The 23645-nt window shown below is 42.5% G+C and overlaps 1 protein-coding gene across 2 annotated transcripts; it reads left to right on the top strand.

Moving 5' to 3' along the window:
- Positions 1–4723: 4723 nt before the first annotated feature.
- LOC147887741 (ATP-dependent caseinolytic (Clp) protease/crotonase family protein) lies at positions 4724–23222 on the top strand. 2 transcript variants are annotated; one of them, XM_087393560.1, is made up of 8 exons: positions 4724–5059; positions 5532–5676; positions 6263–6337; positions 6510–6600; positions 21445–21496; positions 22167–22270; positions 22459–22535; positions 22904–23222. In XM_087393560.1, the coding sequence occupies exons 2-8, from the start codon at positions 5563–5565 to the stop codon at positions 23078–23080; spliced, it is 690 nt and encodes a 229-aa protein (XP_087249686.1). In that variant the 5' UTR covers positions 4724–5059; positions 5532–5562; the 3' UTR covers positions 23081–23222. The 2 variants fall into 2 exon arrangements, with proteins under 2 accessions (XP_087249686.1, XP_087249685.1); XM_087393559.1 differs by having other exon boundaries at positions 4726–5059; positions 5507–5676.
- The last annotated feature ends 423 nt before the right edge of the window (positions 23223–23645 follow it).

The raw sequence follows: 23645 nt of genomic DNA, 5'->3' as shown, positions 1-23645 counted from the left end.
TTTATAATTATTCCTATGAACGTTTTTTTATTTAATAAAAATAGCTCTATTTCCAAAAAAAAAAATTTCATTTTCACATTTCAAATTAAAAATATCGTAATTCATAAATTTCAAAAAAACATTAAAATGCATTTGAAATTTAGAAATTTTTTATAATTTTTCTTATAAACTAAAATTTAATTAAATTCTACCAAAAAGAAAATGCTACATTAAAAAAAACAGAAATATAGAACATTTTCACATTTTGAATAAAAAATGCCTCATTAAACGTTTTTTAAATTTAAAATTTTCAGATTTTAAATTATAAATGTCGTAATTCAAAAATTTAAAAAAAATTTACAAATGCATTTCAAATTTATAAATATTTTATAATTATTAATATGAACGTTTTTTAATTTACTAAAAATAGCTCTATTTAAAAAAAAAAATTCATTTTCACATTTTAAATAAAAAATGTCGTAATTCATAAATTTCAAAAAAACATTATATTGCATTTGAAATTTAGAAATTTTTTATAATTTTTCTTATAACCTAAAATTTAATTAAATTCTACCAAAAAGAAAATGCTACATAAAAAAAACAGAAATATAGAACATTTTCACATTTTGAATAAAAAATGCCTCATTAAACGTTTTTTAAATTTAAAATTTTCACATTTTAAATTATAAATGTCGTAATTCAAAATTTTTAAAAAAATTTACAAATGCATTTCAAATTTATAAATATTTTATTATTATTAATATGAACGTTTTTTTATTTACTAAAAATAGCTCTATTTTTAAAAAAAATTTTCATTTTCACATTTTAAATAAAAAATGTCGTAATTCATAAATTTCAAAAAAACATCAAAATGCATTTTATAATTTTTCTTATAAACTAAAATTTAATCAAATTCTACCAAAAAGAAAATGCTACATAAAAAAAACCCTACCTGGACTCTCCCGCTCCGGCTCCGTCCATCTCCGTCGATGTCTGTTGGTGGCTCTCCATCGCTCGCGCAATTCCGTCGAAGTCCCGCAAATCCGAAATCGGTGGATGAGGAGGAGCTCGATCGAGGTATGCGGAATGAGGGGGGTCGCTCTCCTTTTATAAGAAAAATTAGGGTTTAGCTACCTCGATCGAGGTATTCTTGACATGCCCATACATCTCGGCACATCTACCTCGATCGAGGTATTGGCATGCCACGATAGCTCGACCGAGGTATTGTGACATGCCCATACATCTCGGTACATCTACCTCGATCGAGGTATTGGCATGCCACAATATCTCGATCGAGGTATTGTGACATGCCCATACATCTCGGTACATCCACGTCGATGGAGGTTTTGACATGCCACGATACCTCGATCGTGGTATGTCGGCAGAAGCGGGATGCCAAGTCATGTGTCCAGCATACCTCGATCGAGGTATGTCATCTGCCCTGTCGGCTGCCCTGTCGAATGGCACATACCTCGATCGAGGTATGCTGGACATGCCACCTGACCTCGATCGAGGTTGAGCTGGATTGCCACGATACCTCGAACGAGGTAGATGTGGCATGTATAGGTGGCTTGCCAGCAAGCCTCGATCGAGGTAGAGGCTCGGTCCAGTGAAAAAGCCCAGTACCTCGATCAAGGTATTGGCTTGGCTCGGTTGTCCTCGTGTGTGATTTTCATTGGAGCTAATACCTCGATCGAGGTATTGGAGACCGAAGCAAAACCTTTGTATTTTCACTCGAGCGGGTGTCACACTCACCCGAAAGTGGTCCGGAAGTGGACACCCTTAGCTTGCTACCACCCTGAATGTTAGGCTTCAAGTAATGTGATGATGTGAAACCACACTGACTCCGAGTAGGAACTATTTATGAATTTTTTGGCATGGCTTCGATTGGTTGCTTTGAAGTTCTCACCGCTATGGATGATCTAATACACTCTGAACAAGATTTAGACCAACCTTCGAGCGATGAAAAATAGCAAATAATTCCTTTCTTTGTTCAATTTAGGTGTTGGATCAGATGCATTGATGTAGAGGCTGATGTGCATGAGGAAGTGGATTTGTCGGTGAGGCTCAATAGTGAGTGATACCTGCACCAAAATGTGTGCATGATGTGAGAAGGCATAGAACATGAAAAATCAAGAGATTTTCCTTTTTGGAATGCCCTCAAATTCTTCTTGGATCAAGAGATACGACTTGATCTAGGTGGAGGGGCAAAAAGGGTGCAAATGTGCTCAGTGATGATGTGGTAGGGTGAGTCGCATGCAGTGATGATGTGGCAGCTGTGCTTAGCAAGGGATGTGCCAATGGATGTGGGAGGCAGGTGCACATACAGTGTGTACATAGTGTGACTGGCAGGGGTCAAGTGTGCCTGGAGGGGGCAGTGCTGACTGGATAGGTGAGGTGGCACTTTGACTAACCTAACCCAAGGTCAAGTTGACTAACCCAAGGTCAGGTTGACCTAACTAGGGTCACAATAACCATGATGACATGGCAATGACAGCTGGCAGGTGACGTGGTATAGCCTACGTGGTTGTTTGAGTGGGTAATGATGATGTGGCACTATGGACCTCGATGCTGATGTGGTAGGTGAGTCAGTAATGACATGACCATATAAGGGTCTGCTTATGTGGTAGATAAGGTGATGTGGCAGATTGGTCTGCCACATGTCAAATTCTTAACCAAACCTTAGGTAGAGATAAGGTACGACAGAATAATGCAGATGCCAAACGGAATCTTTGAGATTCCATCGTCGGCCTAGAGTCATTTCACGTGAGCTGGGTAAAAGGTTATCTGAGATGCCATGAGCACAAGTCGATGACTTGGCCTACCCTATGGAAGGGAAGGTCTTAGTAATGAAATCAGCCTCCAAGAAACAAAATTCATTGTTTTCTCAAATTCTTTCATTGTAATTGTTGTCCCATGAGTATGGTCCACGCTCGACTTTACTATTTCACTCGCCTCTCTCTCTCTCTCTCTCTCCTATTGGTCCACATTGAGCTTACTATTTCACTCCTCTCTCTCTCTCTCTCTCTTTGTGTGTGTGTGTGTCTCTGTCTCTCTCTGTCTCTCTTTGTCTCTCTCTGTCTCTGTTTGTTTGTCTGTCTGTCTGTCTCTGTCTGTCTCTCTCTCTAGTTTCCCCCCACTACTGAACTCCACGCTCGTATCATCTCCCGTGATACATCCAAAAAGCTGCATCCTTGCTTTTGTTGGCGTTTCTACCTCTAGTTCTTGGAAATCCCTCCGCCAACCTTTTGGGTAGGCCTTATGAATGACAAAATTCATTCAACTTGTTCACCAATCACATAATTTCTCTCCATACCACATTCCAAAAGCCAGAGCTGTAGTCACCTTGTTTCTTGAACATGATGAGACCAAAATCCAACAAATTATGCGCAAGCAGAAATTTCTACTACGTGAACACAAGCCTCGTAGAAGAACGAACACTTCTCTAGAAAAGGAGATCCCAACTTGAGAAGATGGACCCAATCGCCATCATTAACTTGTACAAATCACCAAACACAAAAACATCAACATGGCTTCGAGCACTTAAAAATATGCTCCAACTTATTCCATCGGCAACTCCAACATACACACTAGGGGATTTCACTATAGACTACAATACTACTTCCCAAACATGGCACACCTAAAAGGCTTCATGTTCCACCACAACATGCAACAACTCATCACAGCACCGACAACCACCTATGGATCCATGATCGACCGCATATGGACCAACACAACAAATTAGGACACAAGAAAAGGAATAAACTTTGTCTGTTGGTTAGACCACTCCTTACTTTTTAAAACAATGGGTTCGCCACATGATAACACACACACTCCAAAAAACCATCCACTGGTAGGCTTACACAAGATGAATTTCATTCATGTGGCTTGCCTGAGATGGTGCATCAAAAAGGGGCAGGTTGAAAGCTAAGAGAGAGAATAAGAAGAAGAAGAAGAAGAAGAGCGAGAGAGAGAGAGGAGAGAGAGAGAGAGAGAGAGAGAGAGAGAGAGAGAGAGAGAGAGAGAGAGAGAGAGAGAGAGAGATGGGATGATTTCAAGGGATACAAATAGCAAGTGCGACGAAGTCCAATCATAACAAGATCGTCTTCTTCTCTCTCTTTCTCGCCACCTTTACTACGCAACAAGGAGAGAGAGAGAGAGAGAGAGAGAGATAGAGAGAGGGGCGCTAAAAATGTGGAGGATTTCTAGAGGAAAAAATAGCAAGTGGATCAATAAAAAATCGTGATTTTTTGAAAATCAAAATGACGATTTTCGCTTCTTTTGACTTAGAGGGCGTTTCCACGTTAGGGAAATGCCTTCTGTGCAACACCACTTTCAAGTTGTTCTTGTGTGTAAAGGCTTGGAATTCGCCATCAATGTAGGAGTTCTACAGGGCTCCGCTAACATCAGGCTTTTAGTCGATGTTAGGCATGTAAATAGGAGCCTGGAATTCAGGACTTCGTTATTAGACATCACAGACGATCACAATAGGCAAGGAGTGGTCTAGTGTATGGATTGATGCTTGACAACAAGCAAAGAAGATGGAGTAACTCAGAATTATCAGACACGGCGGAACAACTTAGCGAAAAAGGTGGCATCGATCAAGCCTAATTTCTCGTACAGAACGTCGACGACGCAGGAATGTCCTCTTAGGGTGTTTACACACTAAGGGCACCCAAGCCTGTCCAACGTTCATTGAATGCATCTCCAGGGTGGTGGGCGGGCAATCTTGCCCTTCCATGAACCTTGGGCATGCCCACTCTCATTTACCTATGGCAGGCCAACAAAAAATCAAAAATGGGAATTTGAACACTTTTAGATTCTCAAAGTGCAACCTGTGTTTCTTACTTGAAGGTGATGTGATGAGACCAAAATCCAAGAGATTGCATGTCTGATGTTGTAATGATGGCACCTCACCACTTGGCTGCTCGACTGCTAACATCACTCTCCACACATGACATCGCCTTCGTCCGTCGTAGTTTGCCCATCTCTGGTTTTGTTGCCACCTGCCGATCCTTAATCGTTCAAGCCTCCCCTCCCAAACAAGTCTACATGGAAAAGCTCACAGGCTCCGATGCTGGTAATTTTTGTGTCCTTTTCGGGTCCTAACAATGTTTAAAGTCTATGATAGAATGCATCAACGAGCAGAGTACGTCGATTTTGCTATCTTTGCTTTCTGCCTTCAATATAAAAACAGGGCTTTATGTTTGTTTACTTTGCAACTGAGGTAGAACTTTGATCAGAACTGGAGTCTTGAATATTTGATTTTAGATTGTAACGAACGTATTAAGTTATTATGCTGAAGGGGATTGTTTTTCTATAAGTGTTCTTCTATGATGTCTGCTAAACGTGGCGCCCACACTCGTTACTTAATATGATAAGACTCTATGTGCATTTTTTTATTGGTATTTTGTATGTTTACATGATCGTGATTCAGCTCTTTCCTCCTTGTATTACACTATCAGTTGAAACAAGAAATCTGTGAAGTTTTGTTCACACTAGGGCTCCCTCACTATACCATTGGCAGGGATGATTGAGGTTGTGCTGAACAGGCCAGAGTCAAGGAATGCTATTGGAGTGACAATGCTAGATCAGTTTCGTCAGGTGTTTGAATCAGTACATCATGATCCTTCAGCACGTGTCATGATACTTCGTAGTGCTGTACCTGGTGTCTTCTGTGCTGGTGCTGATCTTAAGGTGCTTATATATTTCAGGGCCTTTTTCTCATTTTCAACCGTATAGACCTTGTTTATAAAAGCTCCGTCTGATCTCTGCTGCATCTGCATTGAAAGGCTCATGACTGTCGATCAGATCCAATAAGAACTTTGACTGTAAATTTCTTGAGCTGATTGTGATTTTAAAACCTTACATCACAAGGCTAAGGCAATGATGCTAAAATAGGGATGGGACTGCGTGTTCCCCGGGGCATATCAGAGCAACCATTATCTGTAGCTCTTCCTGTGTTGACTACTCGATTAATGTTTAGTCCTAGTAATTTAAGGTGTTTGACGGACTAGCAGCAAGGAAGTATCTGTGTGGTGCTTGTCCATATTTAGTTGAAGGAACCTTTTCTTTACACATGGTGCATCTAAATAATGTATCGCTTTAGTAATAGTTCAATCACTAGTTTTTTATGATATACAGAAAATAAAAGTATTTCAAGTGCAAAATTGATAAGTATTCTTTGTATAATGGCCACACTAGATGTTGAAGGTTTCTTTTTGCACATGATTCACCTTACGAACAAGTGGAGTCATGAAATTGCATTGACCGCTGTTCTCAGGAAAGGCGAAAGATGGAAGTATCTGAAGTACGAAAATATTCACATACGATACGATCAACTTTTTCATTCTTGGAGGTAGACTACTTATATTGAGAATGTTTAATATATAGACTACTTACTATGGGTGTACCTGTTTTATAGCTGCATGAGTATTGTTTTAACTGCTTGCACTAGCCATTGTGAGATTTGAAGCTTGATATCTTGTCAACCGTTGAGGTAACGTTAAAATCTTATGGACATAAAGCAGGCACTTTGTGTACCCACTATTGCAGTTATTGAAGGAGCAGCATTAGGTGGTGGATTGGAGCTAGCATTGGCTTGTGATTTGCGCATATGCGGTGCGTGTCATACAACATAACATCTAAATTTGTCAAACGTATTTAGCACATATGATTCCTCCTTTTTACCTTGGGCTTCCGTTGTGGATACATGCAATTGTTTATTCTTCTTATGGAACTATGGGTGCCCATTCCCTGTATTGCACAGTTATGAATATTGAGCTTCCTATCTCATCCTCCCAATGCTCCCTATTAGTATATAAGATCATGAGCTTAGAGTCTAGAATCTAGGATTTAGAATTGAAATTTTGTCCCCTCCCAAGCCACCTTGTCACCCTCCTGTTTTCTTTTTGTCCTCTTCTTTTTTCTTGTTTCTCCCTTCTTCCATCTGGAGTTACTTAAGCTAGCTGCCCTTCTTTTTCTTTGCTTCGATTTGCATGGCCAGAATACCCATGGCAATCGGCAATATCCAAATCTCTCTCTCTCTCCGCCCCCCCCCCCCCCCCCCCCCGCCCCACTTCGCTATTTTAAGAAAGTATGGATAACATAATATATTTTTATTCCTGTTTTTTGGTCGATTTTGTTTCTTGATTTGTTTGTTTATTTTTGCTTTTTGCTTAGTCACCTTCTTCCTTTCTTCTTTATTTCTTGTTTTCTTTCCGTTTTGTTTTTTTGACGTATTTTAGTAACCACTGGGTTTGCCCAAGAGACTCCCCGGGTCTTTAGAAACCCAGTATAGCTGCTTATGCTTGGGCACTGATGACGGCATAAGTTTGTTTTGCTTGCTAAGTATGTCTTCCTTTTGCTTTTTAAAATTTCTTATTTTTTCGTTTTCTCTTTTATTTTCTTTGTAGAAATTTGGACTTTAGAACAACAAAATCTGAATTTGTACGATTGGATATATTCTAGTCTTACAAAGGTATATTTTATTTTGGTCATATACACTGTTTTCTTTTCTAGTGGTCAATAAAAGCCTCTCAAGGAAAAGAAGGAGACGTTCACAAAAATAAAATAGAAGGAGCAGTACAAGCATCCTAAGAAAGGCTATCAATAGAGGCTCCAGGAATTTTTCTAGAAACCTCGATGCAAAGATTTTTTTGGAAGGCGGAGCGACTTGGGTAGACACGGTAGAATCTATTAAAATCTCTATGAGGATACGGGCTAGAAAATAAGGAAAGACACTCTCCGTCAAAGTAAAGGTGAAATGAAGTATCTTACCCAGATTCAAAGGAGCAGATAGCAAATATGCAAAGAATTACAGAACATTATCTGGCATGACATTATTCACTCCCTCCTGGCCAGTTGGGGCAGGATTCAGGACTTCTCACACACTGCGTGGCACTCTCCACATTGGTTCTGACAGCCTCATTTCTCTTTTGCATAATTTTGTACTAGGCTTTCACAGGGTTTTATCCTAGATTTCTGTATTTTGGTCATACTTAATAGAAGTCCACTTTTTTGTCCAAAAAAAGCAGCAAAGAAGTACAGAACAATTATGGTGACCAACCTGATGGTTAAGCTAGATGGCAATGTGAGCCCCAAAATAAAGAGGACATGGGAAAGGTAGACCAGCAGAAAAAGAGGGGTCAGAGAAATGCCACGTGGGCAGAGAAGAAGGCTGCCACAGCGGGGCAGATCTGAGAGAGAAGGGAGAGCTGCCACATGGAGCAGCATGCAGACTGTCATATGTGCAGAATGAGCAGGATATGTGGCTGCATGTGGGATCAGTATAGGGCCCTGGATCTGGGCTGAGGTGCTGGCAGCACCAGGCTCTGAAGGGCAGCACATAGGGCCAATATGTAGGCCCTGCAGGTGGCAGCAGCAAAAGGGACTGCCAGTTGGCACTGTGGATCAGAAAGTCAGGCCCACAGACAGGGTCAGTCGGGAGCAGCAGGCAGGGTCAGCAGAAATGAGTGCCGTTGGGCCAGTTGGGTGCTGCGACGTTGCAATATCAGGCAGTCTGCATATATGCCACAGACTGGGTCCAGCCCAGTCTGTGGGCTGGTTGGCCAGCTCAGCCTGCTGGTCAGCCAATTCAGAAGGGTCGGGGTCCATGCATTCTTTGGTGCCTCAGATTTGGGCTGCAGTTCCAGCAGCAGGGAGGTCCAGAGCTGGTCAGCCAGCTCAGCCTGCTGGTCAGCCAATTCAGAAGGGTCGGGGTCCATACATTCTTTGGTGCCTCAGATTTGGGCTGCAGTTCCAGCAGCAGGGAGGTCCAGAGATCCAATCCACTGAGAGCCCCCCACTTTGGTTGCAAATCAGAGCATCAAGGAGGGCAGGAGTCAGGCTCACCTTGTGCCTCACATGTCGGCTGCATCCAGAGCAGCAGGTACGTTTGGCTGGTTCCAGGGGCATTCAGCCCAATAATAGGAGCCCATTGTGGGAACTCTAGTTATTGTACTAGTGAAGCAAGTAAATGAAGAAACGCTTCTATTGCGACCAGCTAGTACATTATGTGAGGGATTGCAGAGAAAGAAGAAGGATGATCAGAAGAGAAGGGAGGAGTCCAATCAAGAATTAGAGGAGTCAAAACAAGCAGCAAATGTGGTAACAGAAACAAGAGAACTTCTCTTGTGGCAACTCCAAGTGTTTTCAAGATCAGCTATGCAGATTTAGAGACAACTGTTCTTATGTTTTACATTGAGGGATGGTCTGATGAGCCAGAGGGACAAGAGGCCTTTGTGAAGGTGGAGAACAACAATGTTCGCTTAGGATGTTGCTCTGAGAACAAAGCTAACGACAATTTCATAAGGGAGGTGACTTCAAGGGTCAAAGTCTGAGGAGTTTAGGGACACGGAAGATGGCAGTATAGGGTTACACATGGATGCTATGGGTGCCTTTGGGAAAGGTACCTAGTTTGTTTTCAAAGCAAACAATCAAAGGGGTAGATCCAACGGTATGTGTATTGTCAACGACTCTATCCTTTGGCCTGAATCTCTATTCCTACGTTGATACAAGTCACGGGCGATGGCATTAAATTGTTCCACCCAGCCAAACTCTCGTGGATCACAGATCTTCAAAATTCCATCGTTCCTTTGTTTTTTTTCGTGCTTATCCACGAGACCCTCATTTCCCTAGATAGTTCTCCTTGCCAAATGTCATCATTTTAGCCTCTCCACTTGGTGCACCTTTTTACCCCTCTCTTGGGCACATTTAAGACCACTTGCCCCTTGGCATTATTGCACATTTAGGTGCACCTAGGCCTTAGCACTCAGAACTACCTAGTCAATGCCATATCACCCTCACCTAGGACCTTGGCAGTTACTTCTCTTGACCATTTCAATTACGCACAATAACTATTACAAAACTTGGTCATCTAAGAGAAAATGCCCACCGATCTTTCCGAGGTCATGCTACCTCGGCTAGAGCATAACATTCCTTCCCTCTTCAAGCATCAGCGTCCTCGATGATGAAATCTGGGAACACTCTCCGTAACTGGTATACGGATTCCCAGGTAGCTTCCGATAGAGGCTGACCATGCCATGCAACCAACACCGTGGGTATCTTCCGATTTCGTATTTGCATTGTTCCTCGGTCCAGGATTCTTGTTGGCTTGCGCCTTGCAATATCCTCTATCTCCTGAAACAAAACCACACCTTCGATTAGTGAGTCACATGTATGCAAAAATTTCTTTAAGCGCGAAACATGAAAAACCGGGTGCACCTTACACCCCTGTGGCAATTCTAATTTATAGGCAACACTGCCTATTCTCTTTAGAATTAACCACGGCCCACAGTATCGAGGTGATAACTTCGCACACTCTCCTGAAGTCAACGACTTCGAGTGCGAAGGAACTCTGAGAAAAACTTTTTCCCCTTCCTTAAATACTCTTATAGACCGGTTTTCATCCGCATACACCTTGACTCTATCCATAGCCTGGCGGATATTAGATCTCGCAAGTGCTAGCATCTCCCGCATCTGAACTACAAAGTTCGCGGCACTAGGCACTTTCTGAGGTACTCCAACTATAGTTGGATTTGCTGGTCTATAACCATAGTTCAGCTCAAACGGACTGAACCCGGTAGAGGAATGTTTTCTATCATTGTAGGCAAACTCCAACAATGGCAACCACTTGTCCCAAGTATGTTGCCTCAATGACACATATGCCCTCAGCATATCCTCTAAAGTCTGGTTGACTCTCTCCGTCTGACCATCCGTCTCAGGATGATCCCCACTACTCATTCTCAACTCAGTTCTTCGTGTCTCAAATACCGCTGTCCAAAAACGACCGGTAAATCTGACATCTCGGTCTGACACTATGGATCTAGGCAATCCATGCAGACGAAATATATGTCTAATGAACAAATCCGCCACTTGCGGGGCACTAACAGACTCCCTAGTCGGAATGAAGTGAGCCATCTTGGTTAGACGATCAACCACCACAAGGATAGAATCATACCCTCCTTGCGTCGTAGGCAGCCCTACTATAAAGTCCATAGAAATGCTCTCCCACTTAGTGGTATTTCCAAGGGCTGTAAAAGTCCGGGTGGCTTCACCTGCTCGGCCTTACTTACCTGACACGAGAAACACCGTGTCACATATTCATGAATATGCTTTTTCATTTTTGGCCAAAAGAAATCTCGCTTCACGAGATCATATGTCTTCTCGACACCTGGATGTCCCGCACATGGGCTATCATGGCACTGTCGAATGACTCTCTGCCTGAGATTATTCTGATTAGGTACTACAACCTTGCCATTTCTAACTAGCATACCATCCCTTATGGTATATCTTGCATAAGTTTGGCCTTTTCTGGATGCCAGGTCATCCTTTTCATTTTCCCCGGGTTTTAACACATGAGCTTTAGGCCACAAGCTCTGGACAAACTCGTCCACCTTTTGAGTTTCTCTTATCTCGGTCATTAGAGCACTCTCTAATACCGTGAAACTCAGGTTGTGCATAATGCGAGACAACGCATCAGTAACCTTATTATCTTTTCCTCTTCGGTACCGAATCGTTAGATTAAACTCCTGCATGAGCTCTGCCCACCTAGCTTGGCGGCCCCTCAAGTCAGGTTGTTTACAAAAATGTTTCAGAGTATCATGATCCACATCCACATAAAACTCTGAACCATACAAATAATGCCTCCATGTTTTCAAAGCGTGGATAACAGCATACAACTCCAATTCATGAGTTGGCCAATTCCTTTGAGAGGGAGAAAGCTTCTTGCTTTCAAAGGCTACTGGCCTTCCCTCTTGAAGGAGGACTGCTCCTACCGCAATGCCACTTGCATCGGTTTCTAGGAACAACGGTTTTTGGGGATCAACTATTTTTAATACCGGTCCTGTGACCACAGCTTGTTTTATGGTGTTAAAACTTTCTTGTTGATTCTGTCCCAAAATAAAAGGTACTTTATCTGAGGTCAGATCACTCAATGGCGATACTATTCCGGAATATCCTTTGATATGCCTTCTATAAAACTGGACAAATCCCAAGAATGATCGCAACGTGGTCAGACTCTGAGGGATTGGCCAAGTTAGTATCGCAGCCACTTTCTTCGGATCCATTTCTACCCCCTGTGGAGTAATTATGAACCCTAAATATTCAAGCCTAACCATACATAGTATAGTTTTCTTCTTATTCACATAAAGACTGGTTTTCCTCAAAGTACTGAACACTATTCTTAAGTGTTCACGATGCTCAGTAACACTTTTACTGAATATCAGGATATCGTCAATAAAATGTACTACGAACTTTTCGATATACGGACGTAGTAAATCGTTCATAAGCATGACGAAGGTCGCTGGAGCGTTGGTAAGCCCGAAGGGCATTACCAAAAACTCATAATGACCAAACCTGCTTCTGAAAGCGGTTTTATGCACATCCTCGGCTCTAATCCGGATTTGATGGTAGCCGCACTTAAGATCTATCTTGCTGAAAATCACGGCTCCATGTAATGCATCTAGCAAATCATCAATCCGAGCCATCGGATACCTGTGCTTAACAGTGATATTATTCAATGCTCTGTAATCTATACAGAGGCGAAACGTATCATCCTTTTTCTTCTTTAATATCACTGGCGAAGCAAAAGGTGAGAAACTTGGTTGAATCTGCCCCAACTTAAGGTATTCTTCCAGTTGTCTACGCACCTCCGCTTCTTCAGCAAAACTCATTCTATAGGGAGGTCTATTTACAGGTTCTGCCCCCGGGATCAGCTCAATCTTATGTTGAACTTTCCGCTCTGGAGGCAACCCATAAGGTAGTTCATCCCTAAAACATTCAGAGAACTCCTCTGTTATAAGATTAGCCAGCTTGGCCATCTCACCACTTTGCGTAACATCAATGCTAGCCGAAGAATCATCAACCGGCTCTACCGATGCTGTGCAAAGGAATAAAAACTCTACTTGAGCTTTTCTGATTTCCATCACGGAAACCAACGGTCCCTGAGGTATATCCTTTTCACCTCGCAAGACATAAAGCACATCATTCATCTTGAATTGATATACGTGCTTTTTCCAATCAATGGCTGGATTCTTCCTAGAATGCCACGCCATACCCAGGGCTATATCTGCATGAGCAAGCTTGGTCATTTCAAAATCAAGCTTCTCAACATAGTCCTGAATCCGAAGCTCCAACTGGGTAACCCTTTGGTCCCATACTTCAGTTGAACTTCCATCTGCCATTCTGACTGTATACGCATAGTCAGATGGGCTTGTTTTTAATTTCAGCCTCTTCACGAGCTTGGAGTTAATCACATTGTGAGTTGACGCTGAGTCAAATAACACAATGACATCATGATTGGCCACTTGCCCTTTCATTTTAATTAACTCCGTATCATTAAAGGCCGTATACCCCGTTGCTGCGGGCTTAGATAGGATGTTATCAGGTGCACTCATCACTAACTTAGCAACAGACACACATAACAAACAAGGTACTAACCTCTGAGAAGGTCCCGCCAGTTGCATCTGCATATGTTCCGCATTGGGACTCTCCTGCATTTCCACGTCGCATTCAGATATTATCATATTAGCCGTGTGACGGTCTTTATTCAGTGGACAATCTTTCCACTGATGTCGCTGAAGGCAGCCGAAGCACAATCCTTCTTTTCTAGCTTTCTCTTTTTGTTCAGGGGTCAACGAGGGGGTCAACGAGGACTTTGACCAAGCCCGGGCTGCCATTGGAGTTATTTTCCTTTTCACTCCAACGGTGGTACTTGTTTTTACTGGTCCCTCAACCGGCTTCACCTGCTTGGTTTGGCCACTTGGCTGGGAGACACTTGTCTTTGAAACCCATTTCCTCTGAAATCCCCCTTTTTTCGGGTACTCATACTAAGTCCCTGCCTGCACAAATCCACCAGATCTGCCTCTGGCATCCTCATAGTTCAGGGCTACTGCAATAGATTCATCTAATGTAGTCACATATTTAGCCCAAACTTCCATTTTGATTTTGTCGTTCAGTCCATAGATATAGTCTTTTAACTGAACCGACATAGGGAGAGGGTCTGTTATTTTCATGACACATTCCCTGAATTTGTCAGTGTACTCTGCCATTGACAGACTTCTCTGACGAAGATTTCTATAAGCATCCCAAGCTCGGGACTCTTCATCAGGTGGGAGAAAGTGTTTCTTGAATTCAGCTTTAAACCCTTCCCAGGTGGTAGGAGCAACTTGATCCTTCTGTTGCTTTATCCACCATCTATCCGCTGCCTCAATAAACAGGTGTGTGGCCTCACGGATTTTCTTTAGATCAGATCTAATTTCACAAATGGCGAAAGCTTCTTCCCACTTGTGTAACCAAACCTCGATCACATCAGAGCTGCGCTCGGTCATCCGACCAGCGTACTTCTCCGGTCTATAATTAGCGATATTAGGCACTTTGACCCTTGCGCGCTCTAAGGAATGTATACTGGGCTCTGGCTGCTGGAGCTTTGCCCTTATCAATTCTAGACGGTCTAGCCGACAAGGCTTGCACCATCTCCCTGATCTCATTTTGACCAGCATTCACTTGAAGCTGCTGGTTCATAATCTGCTGTAAAGCATCTTCTAATATCAAAATTCTACCGATCAAAGTACGTGCAGCATGATGTGACATCTGTTGTGTAGACTGTATTCTAGACTCACTAGGATTCACCCTAGAATTCTGTCCTTCTGCCTCCATAGTTTCACAATGGAAGATGGTTTTTCTCTCTTTTTTTTTTTTTTTTTTTCAGCCTTTTCTAGAACCCAAATAAAAAATACATATACCCTTCTTTTCTATTCTGCTCTCCTGTTTTTTTCTTTCTCCTGCGTCCTAAACTCTCAGTTATAAAACACTCTGAACGTCCCTTTTTTTTTGCGGTGCAGAAACAACAGGACCATATGAAAAAAACTGTATGGAAAGAAGGGGCTCCCTAATTTCCTCTCGTTAAAGATGCCATCGCCCGATGTAGCTCCGATGCCAACAGAGCGCTAGCTAGCGGGATATCCTTCTGTTATTTCGTTGAGTATTTCGGACCACACGGTCTCCAGCCTCCGAGCTGTTGCTGTCCGTCGTCACGGCAACCCTCTAGACCCAGCCACAATTTCAGAAGTCCCGTCTGATTTTCTTTCTCGTCGACCGCCGAACCACCACGCTATCCCAAGCTCAACCGTTCGTTAATTTAAATCCTTCGTAGACCACGGGTAGTCAATCTGCGCTGCGTCACCTCTGACCCCGTGACGAATTCCCGCTCTACCATTCCAGCTACGCTCCAGGCTCGGACTCGTCTACACTTTCCTAGGCCCTACGCTCCTCTTGGCGCAGGTCAATTATCCGTCTGCGCCTCACGGCTTCCTATCGATCGATCAATCACCGAGTACCGCTGTCAAAGGATCACCCAAGAACCTTCCGCTCCACTCCAGCCACGGACAGTCAACACCAAACAAAATTGCTCGGCCACCTGGTCCCTTCACGCACAGCCTCCGTCACTTGTCCCTTGCTCTCTCAACAAGGCTCTGATACCAACTGTCAACGACTCTATCCTTTGGCCTGAATCTCTATTCCTACGTTGATACAAGTCACGGGCGATGGCATTAAATTGTTCCACCCAGCCAAACTCTCGTGGATCACAGATCTTCAAAATTCCATCATTCCTTTGTTTTTTTTCGTGCTTATCCACGAGACCCTCATTTCCCTAGATAGTTCTCCTTGCCAAATGTCATCATTTTAGCCTCTCCACTTGGTGCACCTTTTTACCCCTCTCTTGGGCACATTTAAGACCACTTGCCTCTTGGCATTATTGCACATTTAGGTGCACCTAGGCCTTAGCACTCAGATTTACCTAGTCAATGCCATATCACCCTCACCTAGGACCTTGACAGTTACTTCTCTTGACCATTTCAATTACGCACAATAACTATTACAAAACTTGGTCATCTAAGAGAAAATGCCCACCGATCTTTCCGAGGTCATGCTATCTCGGCTAGAGCATAACATGTTTCTTTGTGTATGCATTAGACTTCAGCAGCATGCTTTGGGCAAAGTGTTTCTCAGGTGTTGAGGAAATTGCCAGGAGGAGGAAATCTTGTTGCAAAGGACAACGATGCCCGGTGCATGACTTTTGTCATGATTGCTTTGAGGAGCATGACCTATTGACAGGGATAGGAGTTCTTCCAGGCTTAATTGTAGGATATTAGAAGCAATTGTAAGCTTTTTTCGAGCTATGGTCTAGGATTTCTGGAGGGATCTATGTGGAAGGATTTCATTGTTCAGGCGGAGTACTTGGTTGCGAAAGCTGCCAGAGTGGAGACGGGTTGAAACAGGCCCTGGGAGCATGGTGCTTGGCAAGATCTTCCTTAATTTCTGTGGGGGGCAGCTGGATAGGCCTCTTGTTTGTACTAGGATTGCTCGAGTGTTCATGATTGAGGATGGTTGTTCCATGAACAATTGCTGCTACCTAGATGGTATCTATGATCTAGGATGGTTTGCTTATACGGGACCGGACCTAGAGGACGTGTTCCTGAGCTTCTTAATGGGAGCTGATGGAGCATCTGCATCGACATGTGGGTGTTTGCCCACCGTGGGCCGGTGAGAGGGGGTGTTGGGGTTTTAGAGGTCACCTCCCTACCTGTGAGCCCCCAAATAAGGACATGGGGGAGCCAGACCGGCAGCAAAAGAGGGGTCAGAGAGATGCCAAGTGGCAGGAAAGAAGGATGCCATTTGGCAGATCTGAGAGAGAAGGGAGAGCTGCCACATGGGCAGCATCCAGAATATCATGTAGGCGGAAAGAGCAGGATATGTGGCTGCATGGAAGGGCTGCCTAGGACCAGCATAAGGCCCTGGATCTGGGCTGAGGTGCTGGCAGCAGCAGGCTCTGCAAGGCCACCACATAGGGCTGCCAGGGCCAATATATAGGCCCTGCAGGTGGCAGCAGAGGGACTGCCAGCAGTCAGCGGTCTGGAGCAGAAAGTTGGGTCCACACTAGGTTCCTTTAGGACCTTGAATCGTTGGATTGATGGCTTTCTTAGGTATTTGTATGCTTACCTTTTTAACCATTCTTATGTGGCTTTGTTTTGGCCTCTCAAGGTCTGATTAGCAAACTGCATCATTTTTTACTAAACTATCATTCTCCATCGTCATGGTTGAGTTTGACATGGATGCTGAATGTCAATTGACACTTGCATAGGCTTCAAGCACTTATTACACTGCTCCTAGTTGAAGTTGGGTTTGCATCAAATGTAGTTGAAGTCATTTTCAATCTTGTGGCCAAGTTTTACTTCTTGGCTAGTGGGGGAGAGGTCCTCTTCAACCTCTATTAATTCTTTCATCCATCCTTTGTTTATCTCTTTCTTTGGTTGACACATATTTCCTCATGTGAAGTATACTCATTCCGAGAGGATCTAGTGTATGGCTATGCCCTCATAGGTCTCAGTTGGTTTTAAATCTCCATGGATCTAAAATTTTAGTGCAAGGGTCCATGGGAGGCTCACAATGATGTATCATCAGGCACTTAGTGTAGTTGTCAACTACCACATCCACTTAAATAAAGTCTTGCACTATATTGATCTTTCTATACTTGAGGTTATTCAATGGATTTCTCATATCTTCTTCATTAATTTCCTTTCTCTACTAACTCACGAGCAAGGCTTCTTTCACGTATCCCATCCTTTGAAGTAGCTTATTAGGAATTGGTTGGACCACTATTGCGTTGCCTTATGTTATATGCAAAAGGAAAGTAGTTCACATAGTCGTCCTCTAACTTGCATCCATTCACCAAGCAAACATGATAGAAGATTTGCAAATAGTTGAAAGGATTTTCTTCGTTTAGTTCTCTAAAAGTATAAAGTCTAGGGTGTCACTTTGATTCTTAGTGTAATCGACATTTTTTTTGCTCATCCACTATTTAGGTGTGGGCAAGCTATCATGTTGGAGTTCTCATACTCTCAACTAAACTTGTGAGAATCATTCCAACAGAGGAAGATTCCAAGGACGAGGGAATGCATCCACCAATGTGTCAAATATTCAGTGCAACTGCTGTCACAAGTTTGGACACTGAAAAAATGATTGCCGCAAGAAGTAGTACGACTAAGGTGGTCAATTTAGTAGCAAACGAGGAAATTTTCAAGGAAGAGGAAATCACTGCGGTGGACATTAAAGTATGCCAATGAACCTTAGAATATGTTTCTTGTAATTGAGGATATGCAGAAGGCTGATCCAGTGTATCTCGATATTGATTGCAATTCAAAAGGGGAATGCAGTTATCAAGTCGATCAAGCAGATCAGGATCCTTGGTACATTGACAGCGGTGCATCATCTCACATGACAGCATAAGGATTGGTTCACAGAGATGAAACCATTAGAAGGATAGAAGAATGTTATCTACATGGCAGATAACACACCGAATCCAATTCAAGGGAAAGACATTGTCCCTATGAACAATTTCACTAGTACGAAAGGATTGGTGACTCTATGTTCCAAAGCTCAGCAACAACCTCTTGTCAGTTGGGCAAATGACGGAACAAAACTACCGAGTCATCTTCGATGGAGATGAACGCATGATCAGAGATAAATCTAGAGGATAAGAGCAAGTAGGAAAAGTAGTCAAGGAAAGACGCTTGTTCAGAATGATAGCTTTAGTACCATATTTGCATGTCATGTCAGCTCAGCAACAACCCATGCCACTATCCGCAATATAGCACAAAAGATATGGACATGTTAATTTCAAAATCTTGATACAGCTAAGAAATTAGAATATGATAATTGGAACTCCAAAGCTACAGTTTCTTGAAAAAGTTTGTGAAGCATGTTGGTAAACAAAAGCGAACCAATTTTGATAGACGAAAGTTGGATGTTAAGTCACGTAAATGCATCATGGTTGGTTACAGCGAAGAAAGCAAATCATACAAGTTGTATGATCCGGTCAACCGAAAGGTTATTATCTTTGGAGAAATAATTTTTGATGAAGAATCGGAATGGAAAACATCCAATACACAAGAGATCGATACACCGATTACTCAGTCACCTACAGAAAAGATCGATGAAGAAGAGTAAGAATTGCCATAGAACCATCATGGCTACAGAAGAGTCAGTGTACTTCGAAGACACAGTTGACCAGTTAGAATGGCAATCTGCTATGAATGAAGAAATGGAAGCTTTGTACAAAAACTATACTTAGCAATTATGTGATCTTCCATCAGGAAAGAAGGCCATAGCAAACAAATGGGTTTACAAAGTGAAGTACAATCTAGATGGAAGCATGGAAAGATATAAAGCACGACTAGTTGCAAAGGGTTTGCACATCAATATGGTCAGGACTATGACGAGTCTTATGCTCCAGTAGCAAAGATAGATTCCATACGGTTCTTGATATCACTAGCGACACTCAGTAGATGGAATGTGTACTAGATAGATGTCAAGAATGCTTCTCAATGGTTACTTAGATGAGAAAGTCTACATGCAACAACCAGTAGGTTATGTTGAATTAGGGAAAGAGCATCATGTTTGCCATCTCAAGAAAAGTCTCTACGGCTTAAAGCAAGCACCTAGAAGTTGGTACATCAGAATTGACAAGTATTTTGCTAATCTGGGATACATGAAGTCCAATGCAAATCATACTCTCTACTACAAGTTTAAAGGGAAGACATTACTATTACACTTTTGTAGTTGATCTGATTGTGACAAGAAGTAATGATAGCTTCATCAGCAAGCTAAAACAAGACTTATCTGCAGAGTTCAACGTGAAAGATCTTGGACTTATGCACTATTGCCTTGGTATTGAGTTCTGGAGAGACTCAGGAAGCATCTTCACAAGTCAGCTAAAATCTGTTGACAGTCTCTTGAAAAAGTTTCACGTGTCAGATTGCAAGATTGTAGGCACTCCCATGGAATAGAGTTTGAAACTTACTAAAGATCGAGAAAGTCCTACAATCAATGACAGGGACTATTGGCAACTCATCGGATCACTTATATATCTGACTATCATAAGGCGAGATATTTGTTATGCAATAAGTTCACTTGCACAATTTATTGCAAATCCGAAACAGTCTCACTGGAATGTAGCTAAAAGAGTCTTAAGGTACATCAGAGGTACAAGACAGTTTGGAATAGAATACAGAGGAAGTCATTTAAGGTTGCATGGATATTGTAACAGTGATTATGCAAGAGATCATGAGCTAGCTAGTGCCAACACACGCAGCCAGGTCAACTGCCAAGCAAGCATTCGTACAGCCATGCAGGCAGGCCTGTGCAGTCAGCAATCAGCACAAGTCAACAGACAATCAATGCCACATCATCCCAGGTGAAAAAATACAGTTGACTTCTTGGTCAAAAGTCAACGCATTGGCTTTTTGACCGGCCTGGTCAACGGTCAGTGTTGACCCAATCGGCCAGGCTGACCTAACTGCCTATAAAAGGGCAGCTTTTGGCCTTCTTCATCCACTCCCTTCAAGCCTTCACAGAAGCAGAGCCCAAGCATCCCTGCAGCAAACCAGCAGGCCAGCCTCAGCCTCGTCAGGGACCTAGCGAGGATTCACCTTCTCTAGGTAGTCTAGTCTTCCAGTTTTGCATTGAGGGTTTCAGCCCCTTCGTACAGTTGTATTCAGCCCTTTCGGCATTCATTATTCAGTTGTATCTATTTCCTCTTTGGAGGTCCACTACATTCTCTCCCTCTAATTCTCTCACTCGCATCCACAGCATCATTTTGTGTATTGAGTGCATCATCTTGTAGTTGTAGATAGTATTGAGCAGGAGAGAGAGTGAGTATAGTCTATCTCCCGCTACAACCGCAGGGAACAAGGAGCTTACCGGCCTTCACCATTGGCTGCCCTCACAGCAGCAAGGAAGACGGGATCAAAGGATTTGACTTGTGCCTCAGCTTGGGCTGCAGTCAGAGAAACAGGGAGGTCAAGGAACCATAGCAAGCACTGCCTTACTAGAGGCTGTCCAGGAGGATCAGTCAGAAGGTGTGATTGCGGGGGATGCATAGGAGGCCCACATAAGCTCTAGGAGAGCAACGCAGGCCAAGTGTTTAGAAGTGCTAAGGAGGTAGGCAAACAGCCTTATGCATGTAGAGGGGTCCACATCTAGTCAGCACTCTGCTGAAAGGGGTAGTACACTGGACATAGCTTTTGTATTGTGTCCACATTGGACGGAAATATTTTTTGCTGGTTCTAAGTCTCTCTTTTGTGCATTGTCTATTTACAGTCTGCACATGAATTGAAGTACACACTAAGGATAGGAAGTTTAGATTTGAATGTACCACTGTGTGAGTTCCTGGGCTCAATATCTCTCTATTTCGGGGTGAGCTTCCATTGTGCGTGCCCTCTGTTTCTCTAACATAGGCCAAGTATTGATGGCTTTCATGCCATGTCCTTTGCTTAGTCATGGATAGGTGAAATATCATGATGCAGCTATTGTGCTGATGATTCATTTTGAGGGTTGTGAACATTTGGATTTTGTGGTCTGATGAAAGCATTTGAACTGAAGTTGTATTTTTATCAAACAATGCAGGTAGTGAAGCTGTACTTGGACTACCAGAGACAAGTCTTGCCATAATTCCAGGGTAAGGGTGGGCTCCTCTTTCAGATAGGCTCATTATTTAACCTTATTGAATTTTAGATTTGATTGTAACGCTTATGTTCATCTGAAAGAAGATCAGATTGGATATATTTTGTGTATATATATTTTATGGGCCAGTGGAATGTACCTGACGTACCTGAAAGTCTGTCCCCATATGGCACCAGTACTGTTACTCGTGCCGTACAGAATGTTCCATGCTATGATGGCTATGATGAGTGTTGATGAGGTCTGCACAGAGACTGAGTTGCTGATAGAGGCAGCTATTAGGGAGGCCATTCCATGGAGGCCCAGTTACATGACACTGTAGGTACTTTTGGCAGACCTAATTAAGGACTTAGTTTAAAACACTATATAGCCACTGGCAGAAGATTGCTATGATTACCTTTCAAGACTCAGGGTTCATTTGTGGGTGTGAATATCTGCATTTCAGCTGTGACATATTCCTCTGTCTGTGTCTGGAGGTTTGGTAGGTCATTTTAGCATTCCAAACTGACTGCATCATTTAATGCTATGTACACTGCTGCTTGCACATTCACACACAAGCACACTCACGCATTGTCAAACAAATGCAACTTCATAAACAATTCACCTCCATTTTAACTGTCCAAATGGCATCATCTGTGAATTTTTGGCTGGCAATGTTTCCTATCCAGGGCAGGGGGAACACAGCGCCTGCCAAGGTTGGTAGGAGAGTCCAAGGCAAAAGAGCTTATTTTCACTGCTCGCAGAGTTGATGCAAATTATGCTGAAAAAATAGGTAATTGTTTCTAGACAGGCTCTTGAATTATAGTTTGAATGCCTTCAACACATTGCTCTCATAACTTGAAAATTCTGCAGGTGTTATTGTAGCTCATTCCCTTCTTCGCGTCCGATGCCTTTGTGTGTGTTTCCTTGGTGTCTATTTTCTGTTGAATATGGGCTTATGACTCCTGAAGATGTTGGCAGGTCTTGTCGAACATTGTGTACCAAGTGGCAATGCTCATATGAAAGCCCTTGAGATTGCAAGAGAAATCATCAAACAGGTATGTTCGTGTGCTGGCTAAACTCTAGAGAGCATCCAGCTTGAGATATATCGACCACCAAACCACACCCCCTCCCTCCCCTCCCCTCTCCCCACCCCCAATGCACCCCAAAAAAAAGGGGGAAAAAAGAAAAAAAATAAAATAAAAATGTAATAAAATAAAAAATTAATCTCATGCGCACGTGTGTATGCATGCTTACGTACATTGTATTCTACTGAATAGATCAATTTTTGTATTTCGGATTTGTTGGCCAATTTTCCTTTTGAAATGGTTTTCATGGCAAGTGTTAATGTGTCTGCCTCTGAAGCTTGTTCATCATAGGCAATCGCCAGGCAAATCCTATTTAAAAATTATTTCCTCATGTGCAGGGTCCAGTAGCAATAAGGATGGCAAAGATTGCCATTGACCGTGGCATTGATATGGAGGCTGCTTCAGGAATGGTTTTGGAAGAAGCTTGCTATGCCCAAACTCTGCATACCAAAGATAGGTTGGAAGCATTGGAAGCATTTGCTGAGAAGCGAAAGCCTTGTTACTCTGGTGAATGATAGATACCGAAGTTTACACTTGTGCTCGTATGTTCATAAATGATAAGAGACAACACTTCCATAATTTAGGCATGAATGTATAACAATTGAAAGATATCAAAGGAGCATATAACAATGCGTTGCCACTCCATATGAACAAGGATCTCATGCAATGTTTTCCCATTCATATTTTCTCTTGTTGGAACTTTTGCTCTTTCTCTATATTTCTCGCCTTTGAACTTTTTCAACATTTAGGGTAGCTTGCTTAGCAAAGAATCGTTTTTAGCAATTGTGTGTTCTTGCTTAGACCAACAAGCACAATTTCGCATACCATATTTCTGTAATGGATAAGGAAGCTTAATGTCAGATCTTAATCTAGGGAATTGCATACATGCTTGCTTATACTATCAAGGAATTTTTTTGAAAATTTCTAGAAAGGCACCAAAAGTTTATCTTAGGATTTGATGGATGCTCCTTTGCTTATGTGAGGGTGGGGTAATGTTTATCATGTTTTCTACATGAAAGTTGCTCAAAAATTAACTCTTTAAAAATTTTATGTAATCAAAGAAATGAACTCTTGAAAAAA

Source organism: Dipteris shenzhenensis, chromosome 22, assembly GCF_047967505.1.
Source record: "Dipteris shenzhenensis isolate YYH24624 ecotype China chromosome 22, Dip_SZ_1.0, whole genome shotgun sequence".
Classification (NCBI taxonomy): domain Eukaryota; kingdom Viridiplantae; phylum Streptophyta; class Polypodiopsida; order Gleicheniales; family Dipteridaceae; genus Dipteris; species Dipteris shenzhenensis.
This window is presented reverse-complemented; position numbering and strand designations above follow the sequence as displayed.

Coding starts and splice junctions, on each gene's coding strand:
- LOC147887741 (XM_087393559.1), top strand. CDS start 4,867: ATGTCTGATGTTGTAATGATGGCACCTCACCACTTGGCTGCTCGACTG. Junction 21,497..22,166: donor AGTCTTGCCATAATTCCAGG/GTAAGGGTGGGC, acceptor TTTCCTATCCAG/GGCAGGGGGAACACAGCGCC. Junction 22,536..22,903: donor CAAGAGAAATCATCAAACAG/GTATGTTCGTGT, acceptor CCTCATGTGCAG/GGTCCAGTAGCAATAAGGAT.